General features: G+C 37.2%; 1 protein-coding gene across 4 annotated transcripts in view; it reads left to right on the forward strand.

Moving 5' to 3' along the window:
* gpm6b (glycoprotein M6B) overlaps positions 1 to 22,427 on the forward strand; it is a 78,490-nt gene that overhangs the window by 46,023 nt on the left and 10,040 nt on the right. The window contains exon 1 of one of the 4 annotated variants that reach the window (XM_012956968.3): positions 2,011 to 2,343. In XM_012956968.3, coding sequence (XP_012812422.1) covers positions 2,283 to 2,343 — 61 coding nt within the window. In that variant the 5' untranslated portion in view covers positions 2,011 to 2,282. 4 annotated transcript variants of the gene reach the window in all.

Consider the following 22,427-nt stretch of genomic DNA (forward strand, 5'->3'; position numbering starts at 1 on the left):
CTTTATTAATATAGGGAGCCTTTTGCCAATTGGATTTATATTTCTTAAAACATTCTTTGCTTTGATTACATTGTATACCTTATTCAGAAGATAAAATGTATGTACATCACAAACCACAATAAGACTTTAAATAGAGATAGTTATGGTACACTTTCCATAACTTGTTTTGCAGGCGTGTAAACCATACTGAACAAGCCCAAACTTCCCTTGCATTATTTGGCAAACTGGTTATATGAACATCAGAAAAGTTGCATGTTGCTTTAGAAAAGCTGTGGAAGACAATTTAGCAATTTAGTACTCTCTGAAGAAAAATATGTTAAGTGGAAGCAGGCTTTTTATTTTTACTAAATGTTATTATTGCAAATAGGCAAGGTTTGCGCTGCACAGCAAGTTTATTTTTGCGTGGGAGGAACCATAGTTGCTTTCGGGATACAACCTCATTCAACAACTGAAATGGTACAGTGACATCTGTTGGTCCGATTTTCGTAAAAAGGGTGGAATGCTTTACAAATCCTCCACCCTTTTTTTTTTCCAATTTCCATTATAATTTATTAATATAATACACAGAAGTTTTCAATACTTGTATAACAAGCAGGGTATTTATCAAACAAGGCTTACAGATTAAGACAATGGAATAGTTTACAGTTTGCAACTTTGTGATCGATATCAAGTAGGGTTGCCACCTGTTCAGTTTTGACCCAAACAGTTTAAGGCCTGTTTGGGTCTTAACTGTCCAGTTTACCATAGTGAAACCCAAACAATAATCTGGCTAATAAATGAAAAACATTTAAATATTAGGATACTATCTTTAATTTTTTCTATCAGCACGGATTAGTTATTAGCAAGTGCAATTAATCTCTTATTATTACAGAAACAAAAAAACACAAATCAGTCAAAAATGAGCGACTGTTCTTGTAAATTAGCATTGATGTATTTAGGGCTTTCTGTATAATAAATTCCATACCTTTAATTAAAGGATTGGACTTACTCATCAGGCAGAATATAAATAGAGATAGGGTTGCCACCTTTGTGAATATCCCTGTTTTTTATAGGGCTGTCCAGTTCAAAACTGCCTGTCTGGTTTAAACACTGAAAACAGCAAATTGCGTTAAGGTGACGCAATAACCCCACCTGGCATCATAACACGGCCAAGATTTTTCCCACCACCAACATCACTGCCTCACCCCTGATGCCATCTGCCCACTCTGATGCCATCTGCCCTGCCCCCTTTGTTCAGATTTAGAGGCTGGCAAAGGTGGCAGCCCTTCCAAAAAGGTTCTAGCTGTACATGTGGATATGTGTATTTGGTGCGTAAAAAAATGATCATTGGCTGCTTGCTCTAAATGGCTTCAGTGGTTGATGTGCCTGTTTTTTTGGCCAGGTTTGGAATAAAATTATTTAAATGCATATATACACGGAAGTTTTATGTGCAGAAAATGTTTACTGTAATTGGGCACAGAAACGGGGATGCCTTAATATAGGTATATGAGAAACAGTGACACCGTTTCACCACACAGTGTTTATTCTTTTTATAATTTATAAAAATGGCTCTTAAATGATTTTTCTTTTACATTTTATGCCTGTTTAAAGCATATTGCAAATATTTAAATGATTCCATGACAGATTCGTTATGTTCTCTAGGCTGTCAGCTGCAAAGATTGCAGGCGTATGGGATGAATCAGTCAGCATAGTGCTAAACAGGGCTCCAGGGAAAAGAGGGGCTGATGGTGCTGTGACATGCACTCGGCGTACAGAGGCATACAAAGGAGATGGGGGCATGGTAATCTTAGTTTGGGCAGCCATGTGACAGGAGAAAGCTTCTTTCTTTCAAACAGACAGCCAGCTTGTGATGTCACATGCCTGTTCTTAAGTTATGACAGTTCATTAGCATCTTCTGAGGGGGGCTTTTTTTTTTTTGAGGCAAAAAAAGAGGGGAAGACAGAGGGGGGAGGGAGTGGCAACAGCTTTTTTTTTTTTTTTCCTTTCAGGGCTCAGCATGCAGTAAGCCTGGGTACAATCAGGCAGAGAATGGCCATTTCATAGCAGAGATCCTGTGTGACGTGTAGCTGCTTTTTGGCAGACACTTAGAGTACCAGTAGGCAGAGTGGAAGTGAAGCTGACGAGTGCCTCTTGGAAAGAACTGTAATCTACTGTAGTGGGAAGAGAGACATTCAATCACTGCAGCTGTAAATAGGAGGCAGGGGAACAGAGCTCACGGCAAAGGAAGACAGAGACAGAGTGTTTCTTGGAGGGGGGATTAAAAAGCATTTTTGGTGTATGGGATGAAGCCAGCCATGGAAACTGCAGCAGAGGAAACTACAGAACAAAGCCAAGAGAAAAAAGGTACCCAGAGAGTCCTTGTTAAAAGACTGCACTCACAGCCTGGAGGCTGAGATCATATGGCTTTTTTCCCCTATATTTGTTTATATTTTTAGCAGGAGAAAGTTTTGCTCACACATTAGAGTAAAATACTTTTTTTTTTATACTCTAATATTTACTTAAATTTCAGTTATTTATTTTTGATACAATTATACCCACCAGTGATTGTGCTAATGCTTTAAGAATGAATAAATCTTGATCTAAAAAGATTTAGGATTAGGTTGCCATTGGCTCTCCAGCTGTTGCAGAACAACTCCCAGCATCTGATAGTGGGATCTGGGAGTTGCATATGGAGTGCCAAAGGTTACCTGTTCATTTGACATACTAATGCCTTATTTTTTCAGTTTGGTTATCTGACATCTGACACTTATTGAAAGCTTAGAAGAGCAGGGTTTATTTTCCTAACAGATTTTGTTATTGTACTTTATGTATTTTGCCACTTCTGTGTGCATTTATAGTGCTATAGAAATAGACAGACATACGCAAAAACCAAATGCTAAGGCAAGGTTTTGTTTAGAGAGGATTCGTTTTTGTGTTAGAAATCTGTATTAATGTGATAGCACCTACTAAATTTAGCATAAACAATTCAGGATGTAGACTTTGAAAAATGCTTTGATTTTTACAAGATTGCTGCATGTATTTGTGTTCCCACGGGGTCCTGCTTGTTATAGACACTCTTTGTGAGCACTTGCCATTATTCTTTGCTCTGGGAAGGCATATTCATGAATAGCAGTCATTTTCAACAGAGAAATGGTTTCTTAGCAACTCGAAGCCATGTTGCATTTGGAACTCATGGTGAAAAATATATTACGCCATTGTTTTGTCAAGAGTTATTCTGTTTTAAAGTAGCAAATATCCTTCTTCCTGTAATTTGCGGAATACGAAATAGTTGTAGTTTCTGCATAAGTTTACATAAAAAGTTCTTTGTTTTAAATACATTGAAAATTGCAGTATACTGGTAAAAGGAAGGATCCTGGGTGTTTGCCCCCATTATTGTACTGTATCATAGCATACAAACCATATCCATACATATTTAAAGGCTTGCTATGTTAATATATAGGTTTTCAGAGAATCCATTAATTGGAAAGCCAACAAATAAACAAAAATAGTTGGTAAAGGGAAGAATATGTCCTATGGATGTACGAAAGAAGAAATACACAACTGTGTACTCATTCTATATACAAAAACCTCACTTGTGTTATGTGAGTTTCTTTAAAACAGACTGTATTCATTCATTCTATCAGGATGCACAACAAGGCTGGAATTTTTTTGTAGAAACCCAAATAAAATATTCCTTGTAATTGGTGCGTGCTGATGTATTAAACATAACATAACTCATCTTGAAAGAGTTCCATGGTAAAAATTAGGATTCATCCAAATCACAGAAGATTTGGCCAATGGTGAACCCAATCCAAATCCTTCTTTGTATAACCTGTATTCAAATTTGAGAAAATTTCCAAAAGTTGCATCATTTGTGAACAAAAAATTGTCACATTCAGTTGTCCAAAGCTTTAAAGTCACATGACAAATCCTGAACCGAATCCTTGATTTGGTGCATCTTAAGAAGGAATGTCCAGTGAAGCAAAATATCAACTTCAATAATAATAACTTGAATTTCACTGATCTTCCACGACTCTTTAAGGGCTCGGGCTGAATCTTGCAACATTGTTTTGTATATAGTCATAGGACAACTTACTAGCCCTTTTTTTATGCTACAGAGGGAACGTTATTACCTATATTCTGAAAGCAGTATGGTATAATTTTATTTATAAATTACGTTATGTACATATATTTTCATTAGTGGCCTGGAACCGCCCTCCTGTTAGCAAAATGCTGTATGCTCTTTCCATTTAATGCTATATACTTAAATAACAGATTATCCTTTTTGTTATCAATTGCCTAATGGCAAATATACATAAATACAATGATTTGAGAACAGTTGTGGTGGGGTGGGGGGGAGTAGAATCTAAACCAGTTCCTGTATGCCTGGGTCTTTGAAATCCAAAACGTGATCCTGTTCCTCAAAATGCATAGAATCCTGTTTTGAGAATTTGTATTGCTACTATAGTCCTTAATTTTGCCAGACAATAGGTTATGTCCAAGGTTCTGTCTGTGAGTTCAACTGTTGAATGTGGAAATATTAGCAATGAAAAGAATACAGACTGCAAGTATATAGCTTTTATGACTGTGCTCTTTATGGAACATGATGTTGTAGAGCACAAGATGGACAGCATACCAAGCAAGAAAAGTCAGACAGGAATTGTATTTTAGTAAAGCAAAAATACTTTCTTTGGACTAAATTGCACTTCAGGTGTACATCCTCTTGTTATAGCCTCCCAAAGAATGTGCAGGGGATAGGTTTTGTATGCTGAAAGTCAAACACATTTGTTCGTGGAACATAGGCCTAAAATAGTAAGGGGGTCTGACTTATTCTTGTTTGTCATAGGAATCATGACTTTTTTAACTACTATAAAGGCTGGCCTTTTCTTCCCCTTAATTTTGCCACCTTTCCCTTCGAGCAGCCCTACTTTCCTCATGGGTCAGGAGTTTGGCCCAGCTCCCAGCAATGACTCATATAATAATGGGTTAAGGGAGAAACAAGAGAAACTGTAGTATTGTTTATTATTATACACATCATTCAATTCAGTCTCTGTCCCAATGGAGCATAAATAGCCATATGTAATAAAAGGCACTAATTTTGCCTAGTGGCAGTTGACTATAACAACCAATAAGATGTTAGCATTTACTGGATACATTTCAAAAGCATTCAGTGACCCCTATATAGTCCTTATCTGACACACACTGTTGTCAGTTTTACTAGGGTTGGGTGTCTGTGCATTTTATTTTGACATATGTCTGTCTTGCTAGTAAGCCATGTGGGCATGTGAATGTGAAAGTAGAGCAACTATATAGAGATATTCTTTGTTGTTCATAATGGATTATAGCTTGTGATGCAGAAGTTTCCAAACAGACTGGCGAAGAAAAGGGTGCCTTGTTCTGAAGGAATTCAGCAAGGCCATAGTTCACATTGCACTTTTGCCATTTTGAACCAGACCTTATATTTTTATGGTTTCTAATATTGGTGTAACAAATCCGTGCAGATATATAGGTAGAGTAGGTTTGAACAAAACAAAGTCAGCCCTTGACTGACAGGTCCCTATAAGGCCGCATTATGACGGGCAATGGTTGTATCAGCCTGATTTGGCCCTACACATGGATGATTAAATCAGGCAAATATCTGCTCATTTGGTGACCCCAGATTAATTCAGAACAAAGTCTTTCATGCAGATTGGTCAAATTGGGCTGGGCCAGTGATCAGATCATACGGTGGGAACTAAAGAGACCTGTTGGTCAAGGGCCACATCAATATGCACATATGATCCTCGTCCAGCAGTATTTTCAGTCCATCTGCGGTCCCTTTACTTCCGACATAAGCTGCCAACTTGGACAGAAAGGACTGCAGATTTTGTTGGACAGTATATGGCCACCTTTAGTAATAAAAGCACTCCAAGGCTATTTAAGCAAAAGTAAAGCATTTGAACACACTAAAAACAAGATTGATTTAGGTTTGTTGATCAATAATTTTGTGGAGAAATGAGTAAATGAGATCCAATGCTAGTCCATTGAGTCTAAGTCTCCAAAGCTAGCAGTGCTGCTACACTGGCCAATTGTGCCACCCCTGCCATAGCAGCTGAATCCCACAATAGCCACTGCATTGTCACAGGTCCTTTCAGGTAGCAAAGTAACATGTTCAGTTTGTTTCAGTGTGTTTACTTTTCCCTATTCTAACTGCAGCAGGCCAGTTACATATAATTGTTGATTATTGTTATAGGTTACATGGCTTAATAATGGCCCCAAAAGGGATAAATTGCCAGGCATTTTAGGTTTGTATAAAATTTAAAATGTACCCAATAAAAAGGCTACAGTGAAGAAATCATATTACATCAGAATTACTGCTGGAAAGCATAGAGGAGTATTTGCATAATCTGTGAAGATTAAGTTCTTTAGCACATATGGTGAGCAGAGGCATGGGGGCATTTCCATTTTGGCTGTTTTTGTTTCTCTGATATTTAAGGCAAGCAGTCATAGACTGGCTCCTGAAAAAAAGCAGAGTGTGTGAATTATATTTTAAGATGTTATAAAACCAAATCAACATATAAAGATAATAATAATTCTAGGTTTAGATGTGTCCAACAATATTGACAATATATAAACCATGTTCGGATGAAAGATGTCCTTGATAACATACCTTTATATCTCCTTATTGTACTTAATTTAGGGTGGCTAGCCCTTATTGACTTAGGAAGTAGTTTGGTTTGGGGCTGACCAGGGTTGTTATTAGAAAGAGCTGGGACTGACCTGAGGGATGAATGGTCTTGGTTTAAAGCTCTAATAATGTAGGCCAAAGGAAGCAGATTGTTTAAACAGATGTGTGGCTTATCGCTGCATTGTGTTTTATTTGTGTCACTTTCTGATTTCACTTTTATAGTTTGATTGAGCTTAATTGGAGAAACCCATTAACCTCAACTCCATATAGCCTATAAGCAGGTCCTAGTGCTTGGCCTATAAGTCTAGAGTGATCAGCTGCTACATCACCTCAATAATGAGTTTTAATAGAGTTAATGTTAAATGCCAGACATCAAAGAGTTCATGAACCATAGAGGGGGTGGGGTCAGTGTCAGATTTGTTTGTTGCACCCTTTACTTGTCACCGAATTTCAACTTGTATCCTAATGATTTATATGTCTGTGACCAGACAAGCATATAGAAGTAGCAATTGTCAAAGAAGATCTACAATGCTTACAAACTGCCATAATGAGTCTTCCGACTCCATAAATAAGACAGCTATATCAGCATGAGTCACTTCTGACCTTTTCGCTCAAAAACCTGTTGATAAATGACCCCCTGTAGGCTCATTAAAACACATCTTTAGGATGGAGTGATTGTGACCATCACTACAAGTGATTTAATATTAGTGTTTTACTGCTCAAATGGGAAGTGAATAGGTCTTTCAATTTGAATCCATTACTTTCAATGTAACACTAATATCCTACTTAGAAACAACAACTGCTCCAGTCATTTCTAGATTTCTGCCACCGCCTGTGTGAGACCACTATGTGTGGAATTAATGGTATTGTTTCAAACAGCTTGTAGCATATTCTTACTTATAAAGATGTATATTTTTATATAAATAGATTGCACTGGATCCGCATAGCATTGTTTATTGCTTTATAGTTTTCTTTTGCAGATGTAAAACTGCAATTTGTAGCAGAAATAGGATTACTTGATTTGGGCCACTTAGAAATTATCCAACGCAAAAGCAATCAAACTTGCCTCTTTCCAATTTCAGTAATTTTATCTAACAAGCTTACCTGAGCTTTAGTGTAATAACACATGGAGGGATAGCACATTTGGTGGGTAGACAACAAAATACTCAAGAACCTCATTTAGTCCTAAGGCCTGTTTTCCTGTTTTCATCACTCAAAGACACTGGGTAATGCATTTTGCAGGTAAAACAAGAATGAATTAATAAATTTTTTCACCCACCCACCAATTGGAACAAAATCCACTTAATTGCCCTCTCCGATAATGTGCAATTTAAGCAAAAACTTTTCCTTTTAAAAATGATATCCTTTTTCTCAGTAATAATAAAACAGTACCTTATACTTCACGTATACTAAGCTACATGAATACTTATTGGTGGCAAAACAATCCTGTTGAGTTTACGTAATGTTTAAATAATAAAAAAATATTTCTAATATAGTTAGTTAGGCAAAAATGTAATCTATAAAGGCTGGAGTGAGAAGATGCATAATGGCCAGAATACTACTTCCTGCTTTCAGCTCTCTAACCTCTTAGTGACTTGGGGGGGGGACACATGGGACTGATTGGTTACTGACTGCTAACAGCTTAAAGCGCTGTACAGCAGGAAGTAGTGTTCTGGCTATTATGTTGGACATCTGCCTACTCCAGCATCTATAGATTACATTTTTGCCTAACTGTTTTAAAAATAATGTTGTTTTGCGCATTCTAGCCGTTTTACCCAGTTTTGTCCCAAAAACCCCATGTCCCAAGCATTCCAGAATTGAATAGATCCTATACCTGTACTAGACTACTGCAGAGGAAGTAGCCACTGTTCAGTTTCATAATTGTAAGGCACAAACATTCTGTCCTATCCACTCCTGGCCATATTGTTACATTCATATTATCACTTTCAGGAGGGCCAAATATTAAAGTTTTTTTTACCAGTCATACTCCCAGCACAATGTCATGCATTTATCAATTATGTGTTGCTGCTGTTAGAACTCATTAAATGTGGTACAGACATTTCATTCCAATACTGGAGAACTCTGACTTTCCACCACCTCCAATTGGCACAGAGTCACAGACCAGAAATGGAAATTGGCAGGTGCAGTTGAATGTACGGAAGCAAATAGGAGTCTTTAGGGAATGCAAAGTAAATGAAAGACTGAGGTAAAACCAGAGTTCAGTGCAGTTCTTTAGATACAGCACAGGACTTTAGATAGATACAGTATCAGGCTGCTGCGTGACTTACAGATGGCTTGGTTATGACTACTAAAAGTATTAGTTTTTTTTTCTCTCTCTGATAGTGAAATATGGACAGGAAAAATGTTAAGTGGTTTTTTTCTGATGTGTCACACTTATGATAGCTTTAGCATGGAATTCATATCTCTTTCTTTTAAACCTAAGCACAAGATGCATGCTGCTGGAATGAAATGGGATCATGTTTTGTCTCTCTGTCCTGAATCTTTGGATATATTATCCATTCTCTTTATTAGAATGTGATGTGGGGGACAGGACAGTTTTACTACTCAGTATCTTACTGCCAAGTGTTCCCTACATAAAAGGGAATGAATTGTTATCATACTTTGTGTCTCAGTCCTGTATCTTTGGAGATTATATATATATATATATATATATATATATATATATATATATATATATATATAAAATTATCCAATGATACAGGTCAGAGAGACAAAGTATGATAATTCATATTTAGTAGTAAAACTGTCCTGACCCCCACATCACATTTTCTTTATTAGAATATTATGTGGGGGTCAGGACAGTTCTACTACTCAGTATCTTACTGCCAAATGTTCCCTACATAGAAGGCCTACTTGAAAAAAAAGGTGTTTCTCATTAAAATTGGAAGTATATTCAGGACAAGCAATAATAATGTTTTTCTATTCATAGCCTGCTAAAAAGGGCAGTTATTGGATCCAAAATTATATACCAGTCTGTGGCCATCATAAGTATATAATGCTTTAGTGCATGGCTTAACTACATTCGCTTTGTATTTGTCTGTACTTCCCATAGTAGTAATTATCTCTGTTTGGGATGATCACCTACTGTCTGGTAGTAGCAGACTCGGGTTCATGATTAGTATCCTTTCGTTGGCAGTAAACGACATGGTTGTCTGACCTTTACCATTGTTAGTCATATTGAGGACAAAGAGCTACTTTTGGTTCAATAGTTTATGCAGCTTGCCCTTGTTTTTAGAATTGCCCTAGTTTCCCAGCTTTGCATATGAAAGCCCTAGAATTTTTGAGTCAATGTCTCACTTCCTGAGAACTTTGGGGCACAATAGTGTTTGACAAGTTTTACAACTAGAAGAAAAAAAAGTATTCATTATTGATGAGAATAAAAAGGCTCCAGCAGGCGATACATACAGCTATAAGTGTTAATGCAAAGAGTCTGTATGAGCAGAAATACGTTTCTGATATCCCAAAGAAGGACATTTTACTGCTTTCGAACTACAGATGCAGAATACAGTGAAACCTCATATTTACACAGGTCTCCCTCATTTTTTTTGTGTGGTTCCACCAATATATAGCACATATTACATTTCCCTGATTTTACATTTTCCCAGGTTTGACACAAACATAAAATGGGAGTTCTGCATGTAAGTTTAAAACTACCTATCTTTGTTTTCATAGAAAATGTTACTCTACCCTTTCTTCTTATGCCTACTCTACCCTTTCTTCTTATGCCTTTCTTCTTATGCCTAAGAGGAAAACATCTGATCCTATGCCATTTCCCATAACAGAATTTTCAAGAACCTTAAGACATTTTGTGCTGTATATTCTCAGCTAATGACCTTACCCTACCATATAACAAGTGTGGTGTATTGCAACATATATTTAAGCAAGTCAACTACATGTCTCATGTCCTATAACATATTTGTGTGTAGTTCCCTGTACTGGCACCCCAGGATATATATCTTCTAAAATGTGTCCAAAGTTTCTTTAAAATGGGGACCCTAATTTGATGCATATGGCCATTCTTTTCAATCTTATAAAATTTTCTCTTGCCGCTCGGCTTGCATTTAAAATAGCATGTTGTTCCCCGGGGAATAACCTCACCCCTTGTTTCAGCAGCTTTTCCTTCTGTGAATGTGTTAAATCCGCAGCCAGAATCACAGGCAGCTCTGAGCAAGTTGCTGGGCCGTTATTAACTTGTTTCCATAGCAACGGCTGTTCACAAGCCCGAGGACAAAAATGTTTTTATTCTACTGTGTTGAACAAAGGGGTTCTGGTGATGCTTTGGACAAAATGGTCTTTGAAAGCAAGAGACATTGATGTGTTTGTATTCATGTTTTGTGAGACTGCTATTTTTATTTAGATCTATTGCTCATAATTACACACAATTTAGTATCTGATTTTACAAAATATATTGTTTTCGTGTTTACTTTCAAATTCTACTTTATGCATATTGCATTTATTAAACAATTTTATTTTTTGTTTTTATTTATTTATTTTTTAAATATTTGTGCTAATGTTGTACAATTTTAGTGTAAAGGCCTCAATTATTTGGGTATAATTCTGCAAGTCTATTACGTATATGAAGTATTTGGAACAAATTTAGTAAAGCACCTAAAAACAAATGCACTACACAAAGAAACTAATGCCCTCCATTTACAAGGAAGCCTTATGTAGGGACATCCAAGCAGCTGTTGAACTGAAACCCCCAGAATGCTTTGCATTTTGTGTTATTCTACAGTTTGTGTTCTAACATGAAGCTTCACCCACTTTTTTCTTTTCCTCTCTCTGACTGTGAAGATGGTTGAAGAGGTGCCTACTGCGCACACCTAATTGATTTCCATTGGAGGAGAGGCACCTCTTTGACCACCTGCACAGTCCAAGAGAGAAGAGCTCAGCAAAGAAAAGGGGGTGGAGCTTCATGCTAGACTAGGAAGTAGCTGAGAGAGCTGAAGTTGAACTGCTTATGATACAGAATCTGCACGAGACTGAGTGCAGGGAGAACGGTATGTTATAATGAGCACTATATAAAGTCAATTTAGAGAGAGGGGGAAAAAAAAGGTTTATCTATTCTTTAAGGCCCTGTTCTTATTATTGGATCTAAGAGATTCGGTGGTTTAAAAATGTGACTCTTTGAAACAGTATAGAATTGTTTGTTACATACATACATACATACATACATAGTTGGGTGGAAAAAAGACTCAAGTACAGTGGTGTGAAAAACTATTTGCCCCCTTCCTGATTTCTTATTCTTTTGCATGTTTGTCACACAAAATGTTTCTGATCATCAAACACATTTAACTATTAGTCAAAGATAACACAAGTAAACACAAAATGCAGTTTTTAAATGAGGGTTTTTATTATTTAGGGAGAAAAAAAATCCAAACCTACATGGCCCTGTGTGAAAAAGTAATTGCCCCCTGAACCTAATAACTGGTTGGGCCACCCTTAGCAGCAATAACTGCAATCAAGCGTTTGCGATAACTTGCAACGAGTCTTTTACAGCGCTCTGGAGGAATTTTGGCCCACTCATCTTTGCAGAATTGTTGTAATTCAGCTTTATTTGAGGGTTTTCTAGCATGAACCGCCTTTTTAAGGTCATGCCACAACATCTCAATAGGATTCAGGTCAGGACTTTGACTAGGCCACTCCAAAGTCTTCATTTTGTTTTTCTTCAGCCATTCAGATTTGCTGGTGTGTTTTGGGTCATTGTCCTGCTGCAGCACCCAAGATCGCTTCAGCTTGAGTTGACGAACAGATGGCCGGACATTCTCCTTCAGGATTTTTTGGTAGACAGTAGAATTCATGGTTCCATCTATCACAGCAAGCCTTCCAGGTCCTGAAGCAGCAAAACAACCCCAGACCATCACACTACCACCACCATATTTTACTGTTGGTATGATGTTCTTTTTCTGAAATGCTGTGTTACTTTTACGCCAGATGTAACAGGACACGCACCTTCCAAAAAGTTCAACTTTTGTCTCGTCGGTCCACAAGGTATTTTCTCAAAAGCAATGGCAATCATTGAGATGTTTTTTAGCAAAATTGAGACGAGCCTTAATGTTCTTTTTGCTTAAAAGTGGTTTGCGCCTTGGAAATCTGCCATGCAGGCCGTCTTTGCCCAGTCTCTTTCTTATGGTGGAGTCGTGAACACTGACCTTAATTGAGGCAAGTGAGGCCTGCAGTTCTTTAGATGTTGTCCTGGGGTCTTTTGTGGCCTCTCGGATGAGTTGTCTCTGCGCTCTTGGGGTAATTTTGGTCGGCCGGCCACTCCTGGGAAGGTTCACCACTGTTCCATGTTTTTGCCATTTGTGGATAATGGCTCTCACTGTGGTTTGCTGGAGTCCCAAAGCTTTAGAAATGGCTTTATAACCTTTACCAGACTGATAGATCTCAATTACTTTTGTTCTCATTTGTTCCTGAATTTCTTTGGATCTTGGCATGATGTCTAGCTTTTGAGGTGCTTTTGGTCTACTTCTCTGTGTCAGGTAGCTCCTATTTAAGTGATTTCTTGATTGAAACAGGTGTGGCAGTAATCAGGCCTGGGGGTGACTACAGAAATTGATATTGAAATTGAAAATTGAAATTGATAAACCACAGTTAAGTTATTTTTTAACAAGGGGGGCAATCACTTTTTCACACAGGGCCATGTAGATTTGGAGTTTTTTTCTCCCTTAACGTAAACCTTCATTTAAAAACTGCATTTTGTGTTCAATTATGTTATCTTTGACTAATAGTTAACGGTTTTTGATGAGCAGAAACATTTTGTGTGACAAACATGCAAAAGAATAAGAAATCAGGAAGGGGGCAAATAGTTTTTCACACCACTGTATGTAAAATTTAACCCCTCCAAACAAACACCAGTGCAAGTATATACAGACACTTTTAGCGACCTAGTTCGCACTCACATATATCAACTATATATACCAATAGCTATACTAATTGTAGATGAGTTAAAGAAAATAAATTCACAAATCAGATTTAGGTTCACTGACTGTTTCAAAACAGCTTGTTTGGGTAGAACCTGCATCATAATATTTTGCAAATAATGTCACATTTTTTTCTATGTTCAAATATTAGCGGAACTGTTGATTTGTAAATAAAAAAGAACTGCCAGAATAATGCCAAATAAGCCCAGAGCATATTCAGAGTCAGAAGCATTTTTAGGTACCTGGAGTCAGAGTCAGCAGAAATGTACCGACTCCAAATTAATTTGAAGAACTTCTCTGCTGTAAGAATAAAGCACATTACATAGTTGTTTCACTAGTGTGAAGTCCAGCTGAGCTATTATAACCTTATTGTTTTCATTTTTGCCTTTTGTTTAAACTTTAGGTTTCAGGAATGTTTGTAGTTTCTTTAATAATTAAAATAAAAAGCAACAATGACTTAGGCTTAGTTATAGATTTAGACCCAAACTTTAACAGTATCCTTATTCATGTTGGCAGTGACTTGAATGGCCAATAAAGTAGTGCGTCAGCTTCCTACCCAGTAGTTTTTTGGTTTGTTCTCAAAAGCGGACATCATCTTCATATAGCTTTAAAATTGCTGAGCTTTGGCAGTGATGAAATACCTTGCATGTTGTGTTCTTTCAAACAACATGGAAAATACATTAGTATATTAAAAACAGAGGTAGCATAAACTAAAGAGTCAAAAGATTTATGTAAAGACTCCATAGCCCTGAATAAGCCCATGGCTTTCACTCAGGATACAGCTGCCTCCCTCTTCCCTTAAAACCACCACTCCCAAACCAAGTCTCCTCTAGAGCACCAATGGAAGGTGTTGTTTTAATCACGTCTTCTTAGTTCCCTGTACCAAAGCCTAGGCACAGATTTGGTTATTTTAATCAAATCATGCAAGATCTAATTTTCCTTTATTGTAGAAAACTGGCACATTTGTTCCCATTCCTCCTGATTCAGGTGCAAAAAGTTACTCTTGAAAACCTCTCCTATAGCTGATTTCTCCAAGGTTTAAGTTGGGGTCCAGAAATGCTATGTACTGTTTTATTTGTAGTTACAAGAACATAGACTAAGCGGCTTAATTTTAACAAGTAATAAACGTGTGTATGTGGAAGAGCATTGGGTTGACGTGCTATAATTGAATGAATGAAATGCTTTAAGCTTTGGGGAATATGTTCTGATGCACTTTGTAAAGCACAGAGCTATGACAGCATGTTTGTGTTCTCAGCAATGAAAATAATGCTGCTCAGGTTTTCCATGCAGTGGGGTCAGTATCAGGCCAAACTATGATTATCTGCACATATGTCAGCTTTTAAAATAATGCATTTGGATGTTCAAATTAGAAAACTTGGTATAACTAAAAGCCTGATTTTGGGGCAAAGTTGGTCATTTAGTCTGTGGCCTCAGACTAAGTGCTCATTGTCCAAAGTAACAGGCGATCACCAGCTAAAGAGTAGACAGTTGTGCATTTCAGAGTTTAACAGTGTTTTCATATAAGCTAAATATAATAAAGGGGTGTAGTCATACGTATATGCCATGGCAAAGTGTGGCATGGGAGCACCCAGGGAATATCATAAGATGGGCATGGAAGAGCCTTATCAAGATACAGTAATGCTTTGCAGAAAAACACTCGTGTTCAAATGGAGGAGGTTGGCCTCCATTGGATGAACCTTTTTAGGCAACATTGGGTATGGAGCACACACACAGTTGACCTTTTTGAACTTTTGGATGATAATATGACAGCATGGATGTTTGGCTTGCACACTTAGGGGCACATTTACTAAGACACGAATCTAAACCGAATTGGAAAAATTCCGATTTGAAAACGAACATTTTGCGACTTTTTCGTATTTTTTGCGATTTTTTCGGCGTCTTTACGACTTTTTTGTTACCAATACGATTTGCGTGAAAAAACGCGAGTTTTTCGTAGCCATTCCGAAAGTTGCGCAAAATCTGCCGATTTTTTCGTAGCGTTAAAACTTGCGCGAAAAGTTGCACCTTTTTCGTAGCGTTAAAACTTTAAAGGTGCGATGTTTCGCGCAAGTTTTAACGCTACGAAAAAATCGCAACTTTTTGCGCAAGTTTTAACGCTACGAAAAATCGCCAGATTTTGCGCAACTTTCGGAATGGCTACGGAAAACTCGCGTTTTTTTGCACAAATCGTATTAGTAACGAAAAAGTCGCGACATTTTTCCGAAAAAATCGCAAAGTACTGATCATTACGAAAAAAACGCAATCGGACGCATTCGGCCCGTTCGTGGCTTAGTAAATGTGCCCCTTAGGGTATGCCATAGACCATAGAAAAATATCCTCTGACTTCACACATTTGACATGATGCAAAGGGTGGATGGAGATAGGTGACCTGTATGTTTTGGTTGTATAAATTATGGTAGGTATTAAAGCACATAGGATGGATTTTATCCAGATTTGCTGAAGAACACATGAAACACAGCACACCCTCTTTGGTGTAAAAACCAGTAGTCACCCATTAGGAGTAAAATGCATTTTAGTCACACTGCTGTTTGATAACTGCAATATGTTCAGTACTGCTTTTCACCCCCACGTAAATCTGTTCCACAGCCTACATTGCAAAACATCACCACAGTGTAAATTATTTCACCAGCCATATATTCATAACAAAAACAACTGGTGTTTGTGCTAGAAAACTGTAATTTCACTATAATGCTAAAAAAAATCCAGAAAACCACATTCTCTCCTTCCTATCACTTTCTGATATGGATTTTCACCTGATTGATCAGCTAAAATAAGGGGTTTAACATTACAATTGTTTGGAAAAAAACCTCACTAATTTAGCAAGCCTTAGATTATGAAGATTTAGGATAAGAGGGTATCTTACCTATCTGTATATTTGTATTCTTTATAAAAAAAACACCAGCAACACTGCATCAGCTTGGGAAGATAATAAATATATATTGAGGGATGTGGAGTTTGTCATGTTGTTTGACAAAGCACAGAACTGAGCATATTTACAGAGAATGCCCTTATGTTCTGCTGTGAATTCAAAACTTAATGATAGTTGGTCTTCTGGAAGCACTTTCTACAGTCAGTGTTATTATGATTGAGGGAGCGGCCTTGTTCCCCTGCATAGTGTTAATTATCACTTTCTGCCTACAACTCACCCTTCAAACTGTGCCGAAAGTCTGTTATCTCACTGGTCCAATAGCGTGTTTATATAATATGACAGCTACAAGGCTTGTTAGTATATATAATCACATCAAGCAGGGTTGGCTGATCTATGAGCTGTGAGGCATGTGTTTTGTCACAAGATTTTTATTTTTTTAACTTTCTGATAATATGGTGTATGTGACTGAGAGAAGGAAATTCAATAGGCAGTCTCCAGTTGAGAGAACTGAGCGTATACAGACAGACAAATGAGCCTGAAGTACTGTCATTGCAGCCAAGAGCTGTATTTTGGAAAAGAGTGTTTTAAAGATGCTAAGTGTGAGGTTGGGAAGGGGTTACCAGATGGTGCTTGTCGCTAGGGACAGATGTTATAGCATGGTTTTTATTCCAACATCCTGCCACAGCAGATCTCTAGCAAAAGGAGATGCAACTTTACATATCCCTGAAGGGAACTGCTTTCAAAGATGGATTTTGAGCAGGAGAACCTTTTGGCGAAATTACACATGTATCATGTGGGAGTTATGCATTTGGAGAAGAAGAGCATTTATTTACTAAATGTTAGATCTATGGAGAAAACATATATTTTTGGCGTTAATTCACCCCCACCAAAAAATGTGTTGTTTTTTTTTGTATGTAGCCAGAACCCAGGCACACAGTACTTTGAGAGTCCTGCTTGGCCATTAGATGGTAGCCATTTATAAATAAGATCTTCTGTTCTGTCAGGTTAAAGGGACTCTAGCATAGTTTATTAGATATATCTCCCACAAATGTTTAGGCAATATTGTTTGCAACTGCTATTTATCATATACTCTCTGTAGCCAACATTCATATTAACTTCCCTCAAAGTCAGAGACTTGAGCAGTGGATGAACTAGGAGATGGCATAGATGCTGAAAGCATACATGGTGATTTTACTTTAACAATTCCAGTAGTACATTAAAGGAATAGTTGTCATGGGAAAACATGTTTTCTTTCAAAGCTCATCAGTTAATAGAGCTTCTCCAGCAGAATCCTGCATTGATATAAGTTTGTCAAAAACGCAGAGAGTTTTTTTTATATTTAATTTTCACATTGGACTAGCCATATTCTTCACTTCCCAGGGTGATGAACTGCAAGTTGGAATGATATCACCCCCTTCCCTTTCAACAATGGGAAGGTAGCAAGATAGCAGCTCCCAGTAGATATCAGAATAGCACTCAATAGTAAGAAATCCAAGTCTGGCTTGGGACTCCTCCAGTTACATGGGAGTAGGAGAAACAATAGGTTACCTGAAAGTAGTTCTAATGTGTAGCCCTAGCTCTTTCTAAAAGCTCAGACTAAGGCACAAAGCACTGAGATGGCTGCCTACACGCCAATATTACTACTAAAAAAATACATCTGTTGGTTCAAGAATAAAAATTGTAAACGTTAGAGTGCATTATTTGCTATGTAAACAGTGTAATTTAGAAATAAATAGTACACCATAAAAATCATGACAGAATCCTTTTAAAAACTACTTTGTCCATAGGCTTCTCTGGAAAATTTTTGAAGCTTTATTAATAGGCAGTTCATCCATGAAACTGCCAGTGTGCGGTGAAGTAAAAATCATTATTATTTTGATGCCATATTAGAGGAAAATTAAGAGACTTGTTCCCAACAGGGTTTTTAGTCCTTGCTGAGATTTTTTTTATGACTGTAACAGAAGGAAGGTAAGTTTGAGGTCTGTGCATGGAGTAGGTCTTACAATAGTATATCATGATAAAGGGTGAAAAATAATAAAGCAGTAGAGGTATGTTTCATTTCACAGATTCAAAGGAAACCATGATGGTCTGCCTGTGATTGCAGGGACTATTTTCCCATCTCCCAATAGGCTCACAGAATGATCCAGCCCCTCCCTCATCTTGTTCAATTGTGAAGTGATAGATTCTGGGACTTGTAAATCTCTGCTTTCCTCAGAATCTGTGCTCCACACACAGTGAAATGTATTACTTCACAGTGGAACAAGATGAGGGAGGGGCTAGATAATGCTGTGAGCCTAAGGGGACAAGGAACTGGTCCCCAGCAAGCAAACTGACAGACTATAATAGTTATTATCATTATTACTATGTATTTATAAAGTGCCAACATATTCCACAGCACTATACAATAAATGAGTGTATACAGTGAATATACAGCTTTACATACAAAGCAATCAATAACCAAAACAAGGTAAAGAGAGACAAAAAAAGACAAAAAGAGCATATGACGAGAAGGGGAGACAAAAGATGTGGGGATAGACAAGATTAGGAGACATGGTTTCCTTTCAGTTTGTGAAATCAGACATGTATGTATTCAAATAAAATATTTTTGGTAGTTCGTATAGTGTTTATGCACCTTTTCTACATAAGCCTAAATGAACTAGCTCATGTCAAAAACAAAAAAATTGTTAAGCTTGTAAATGTGTAAGGGTATAAGTAGAGACAAAAATAGGATGAGTATTGCACTGATTTCAGCAATCGGCTTTCTTCAACTGTGCCATTGTGGAGCCAGTAACCCTGTCATATTCAGATTGAATGGCATTCTCTCAACTGTGCTAAGGTCCAGAAAGGGAGCAAGAGTACATAATCTGATTGCCTGTTATGTGTACTTTGGTCCTTCACTGCCTGCCCTGACCTAAACCTGACATAGGGCAAGGCAAGCAGTAAAGAGTCAGTCCATGTAACAGACCAAGGTCAAATATGGATGAATAGGAAACAAATTAGGATTCATCAAAGACTGGATATGTCTATATCCAAGAAAGGCTGAGGAGCAAGATGCACAAGTTGTAGTCTAAACATTCTTCATATCGTACTACTTAATAGTTCATACTATTTATATGCTATGTACTGTGCTGCCTTAAAGAACTGGTGAATCAGGGCAATGATCCCATTAATGGGACCCTGTAGGCCCTCCCCACATACAGTTTTGTTTGTTCTTCTGGAAAGAAATATATTAGATTTACAATGTAGGTGCAAATCTAAAACTGTTTCTTTGTATAACTCTGTCCTTGGCCCGCAGGCTCTAAATAGCCAGGAAGTTATATAATGCATGTGCCTCTGCAAAGATGGCTGTACTTCTGTTTAATTATACTCCCTATTATCTGCAATTTAAATTCTTCCTTTAAGGCAATTGCACACAAGGAGATTTGCCACTTGCAATGTATCTGGGCTACCATGGGTGACAAATATCCTCAATATGTCTTCCCCTTGCTAAAGCTTTGGATTGTTGCAAGTAAAACACATCACTCGCAAATATCTGGGAAAATGCGAAGGAAGGCATTTTCCCATGATCAACCTGGATCGGTACTAATAATGTGTTTTACTTGCGGCCTCATGCATATATGTATGTATAATATGTATTTATGTATTCCCCTTATACAGAAGGCTAGCCAAAGGATTACATGCAATCAAATTAATTGACATTTTAAAGCATAATTGTCCTTAGTAGAGAAGAAAACCTATGCATAGATTGGATATCCTAGAGAAGATATCTTGTTAAGAAAAGTGCCATTCACTGCCCTGACCAGTCCACACCAGCAGTGACAATGTTCCATGCCCCTTTCTTTCAGTGAGAGTGTGTCTGTCTGATTTTCTTTTCAGATCACTTTCATTTACATGTTCCTACCAAACCATGATCTAAGAACGTGATGCAATGAGAAGTTGGTTTTCTTATTTTAGGTGTTCTACCGTACACTACCCATTTGTTGTTTGTAGGCTCCAGCCTGAGAACGCATCACAGAAGACAGAACAGTAGAATACACCATGAGATAGAGTAGCTCCTGGCTGGCAGTGCTGAACAGAGTATAAAATGAAATTTCCTTTTTGAAAGGCAAAAACATTTATAATCTGATTTGCTATTTCGCATACGCAGAAGCTGAATAACCTAATTGAAAGGTTATAGTAATCAGTGAAGTGCTAAACGGCTATTGACTTCATTTTAACTTTATTTACTTTTATTGAATTGGGCTACTTACATCCATAGCGGTCCCAGTACTCATATAATATGCTTACCATGGCACTGAAAGCGAGAGCTGAGCTCTCAAGCTGTTTCTTGGGTCGGACATAGCTCTTTTGGGATTTAATTAAGTTAGTAGGCGGCTGACTGAAAGCAGATGGTCAGTGAAGTCCAACCCTAAAAACTGATCATTAAATGACTCAACTAGAGTAATTATGAGTTGAGAAAGATGCATGATGAGTCTAGTTCATGATGTGTAATTGCATTTTCTGTGTATGACATTTTGTTAATGGAATGGCACTGTTACTAACTAAAGTGCAGAGGCAGTTACTGGCCCATGGTTAAATGCGGTTGATATAGTATCACCTGCTTTTTAATCCTAATGAAAGGGTTGTCTGCTTTATAGAAGTAGGTTAATTGTTGTATTTGTTGTTTTTTTCCCTGAAATTAAAATGTGTGCTGTTACACCAGTAAGAAATGGAGCAGACACATTCCTGGGATTAGGCCCATTATGTATTTAAAGGTATATAAATACATGTGCTATGCTGTAAATTTTATGCTCCCTTTTTGTCCATATAGTATATAAATGTTAAAAAGATTCCTTGTGTTATTATTATTTCCTGGTATTTATAAATCCGCAACACATTAAGCATATGATTGGATATTATTTTCTTTAAAATGACTGGGCTTTCCTAGGCACAGGTAGTATAGAGGCCAATATTAGCTGCCATCTCTGTTGCTCCCTTCCAAACTAGTAGCTATTGAGCGTGTGTTGTGGCAAAACTATGGCCTGCCTAATGGATATCTAACTAGACATCCACTAGATATCTGCCAAGTTTATGAAATCCCATCAGAAGAACTAGGTCAATAAAGGTGTTATTTTTAAAGGAAATGGAGGGCCACATCTGGCTATTGGCTAGAGTTGTACACTATTAGTCTAAAAAAATTTTTAGTGAAGATGGCTAAAATGGAAAATGTATTTTTTAGCTATTTGGGTCTTGGGAACCAATCTACCACCTTTCTCAGTATAACTTGGCATATTCATTTTGCACAGATCTTAATATAACTTGCATTTATTTGATGCTGTTGCCTGGGTCAGGGAATGGTACAATCATTTAAATATAAAATCTTAGAGAGCCATTAAATTGTAAATATGTAGGCCTTCTAATCAACATTTCATGTTTGAAGTGTCTGAACTTCCTCTTGGGTATTAATAGATTTTAATTTAATGTTATGTATTTTGTTGGTCAAATACAGACTGGCACACATATTACAAAATATTGGCAATGTATTTGGATATATAAAATGTGTATGGCTTTGTAGATAGGCCTGTCTTGTTATATTGTTAGTTAAAAGGGGATCCTTAATTCTGAATCTGTGTCGTTTTTAACATAAATGTTTGATGACTGCAGTGTTTCAATATGACATCGTCAATTAGGCTTTGTACCCCTGGCTAGACAACAGATGGCTGAATTTCGATTATGTGAGATCAGTATGTTAATAATATCCAGTATTTCTTTTAAGTGTCTTTATGCAAAAACCATGTATTAATTTCTGCCCCAGATAAAAAAAAATTTTAGTGGCTGTTTTGTGTTACACTTTCTCAGTTTCCCCAGATGTAATGTTTGTGGCCTTAATACATGGCATAATAGCACATCAGCATTTATATACATTTTCATTGAACATAAGTGGAACAACAAAATAAATTCTTGGCTG

This window comes from Xenopus tropicalis, chromosome 2 (genome assembly GCF_000004195.4).
Source record: "Xenopus tropicalis strain Nigerian chromosome 2, UCB_Xtro_10.0, whole genome shotgun sequence".
Lineage (NCBI taxonomy): Eukaryota > Metazoa > Chordata > Amphibia > Anura > Pipidae > Xenopus > Xenopus tropicalis.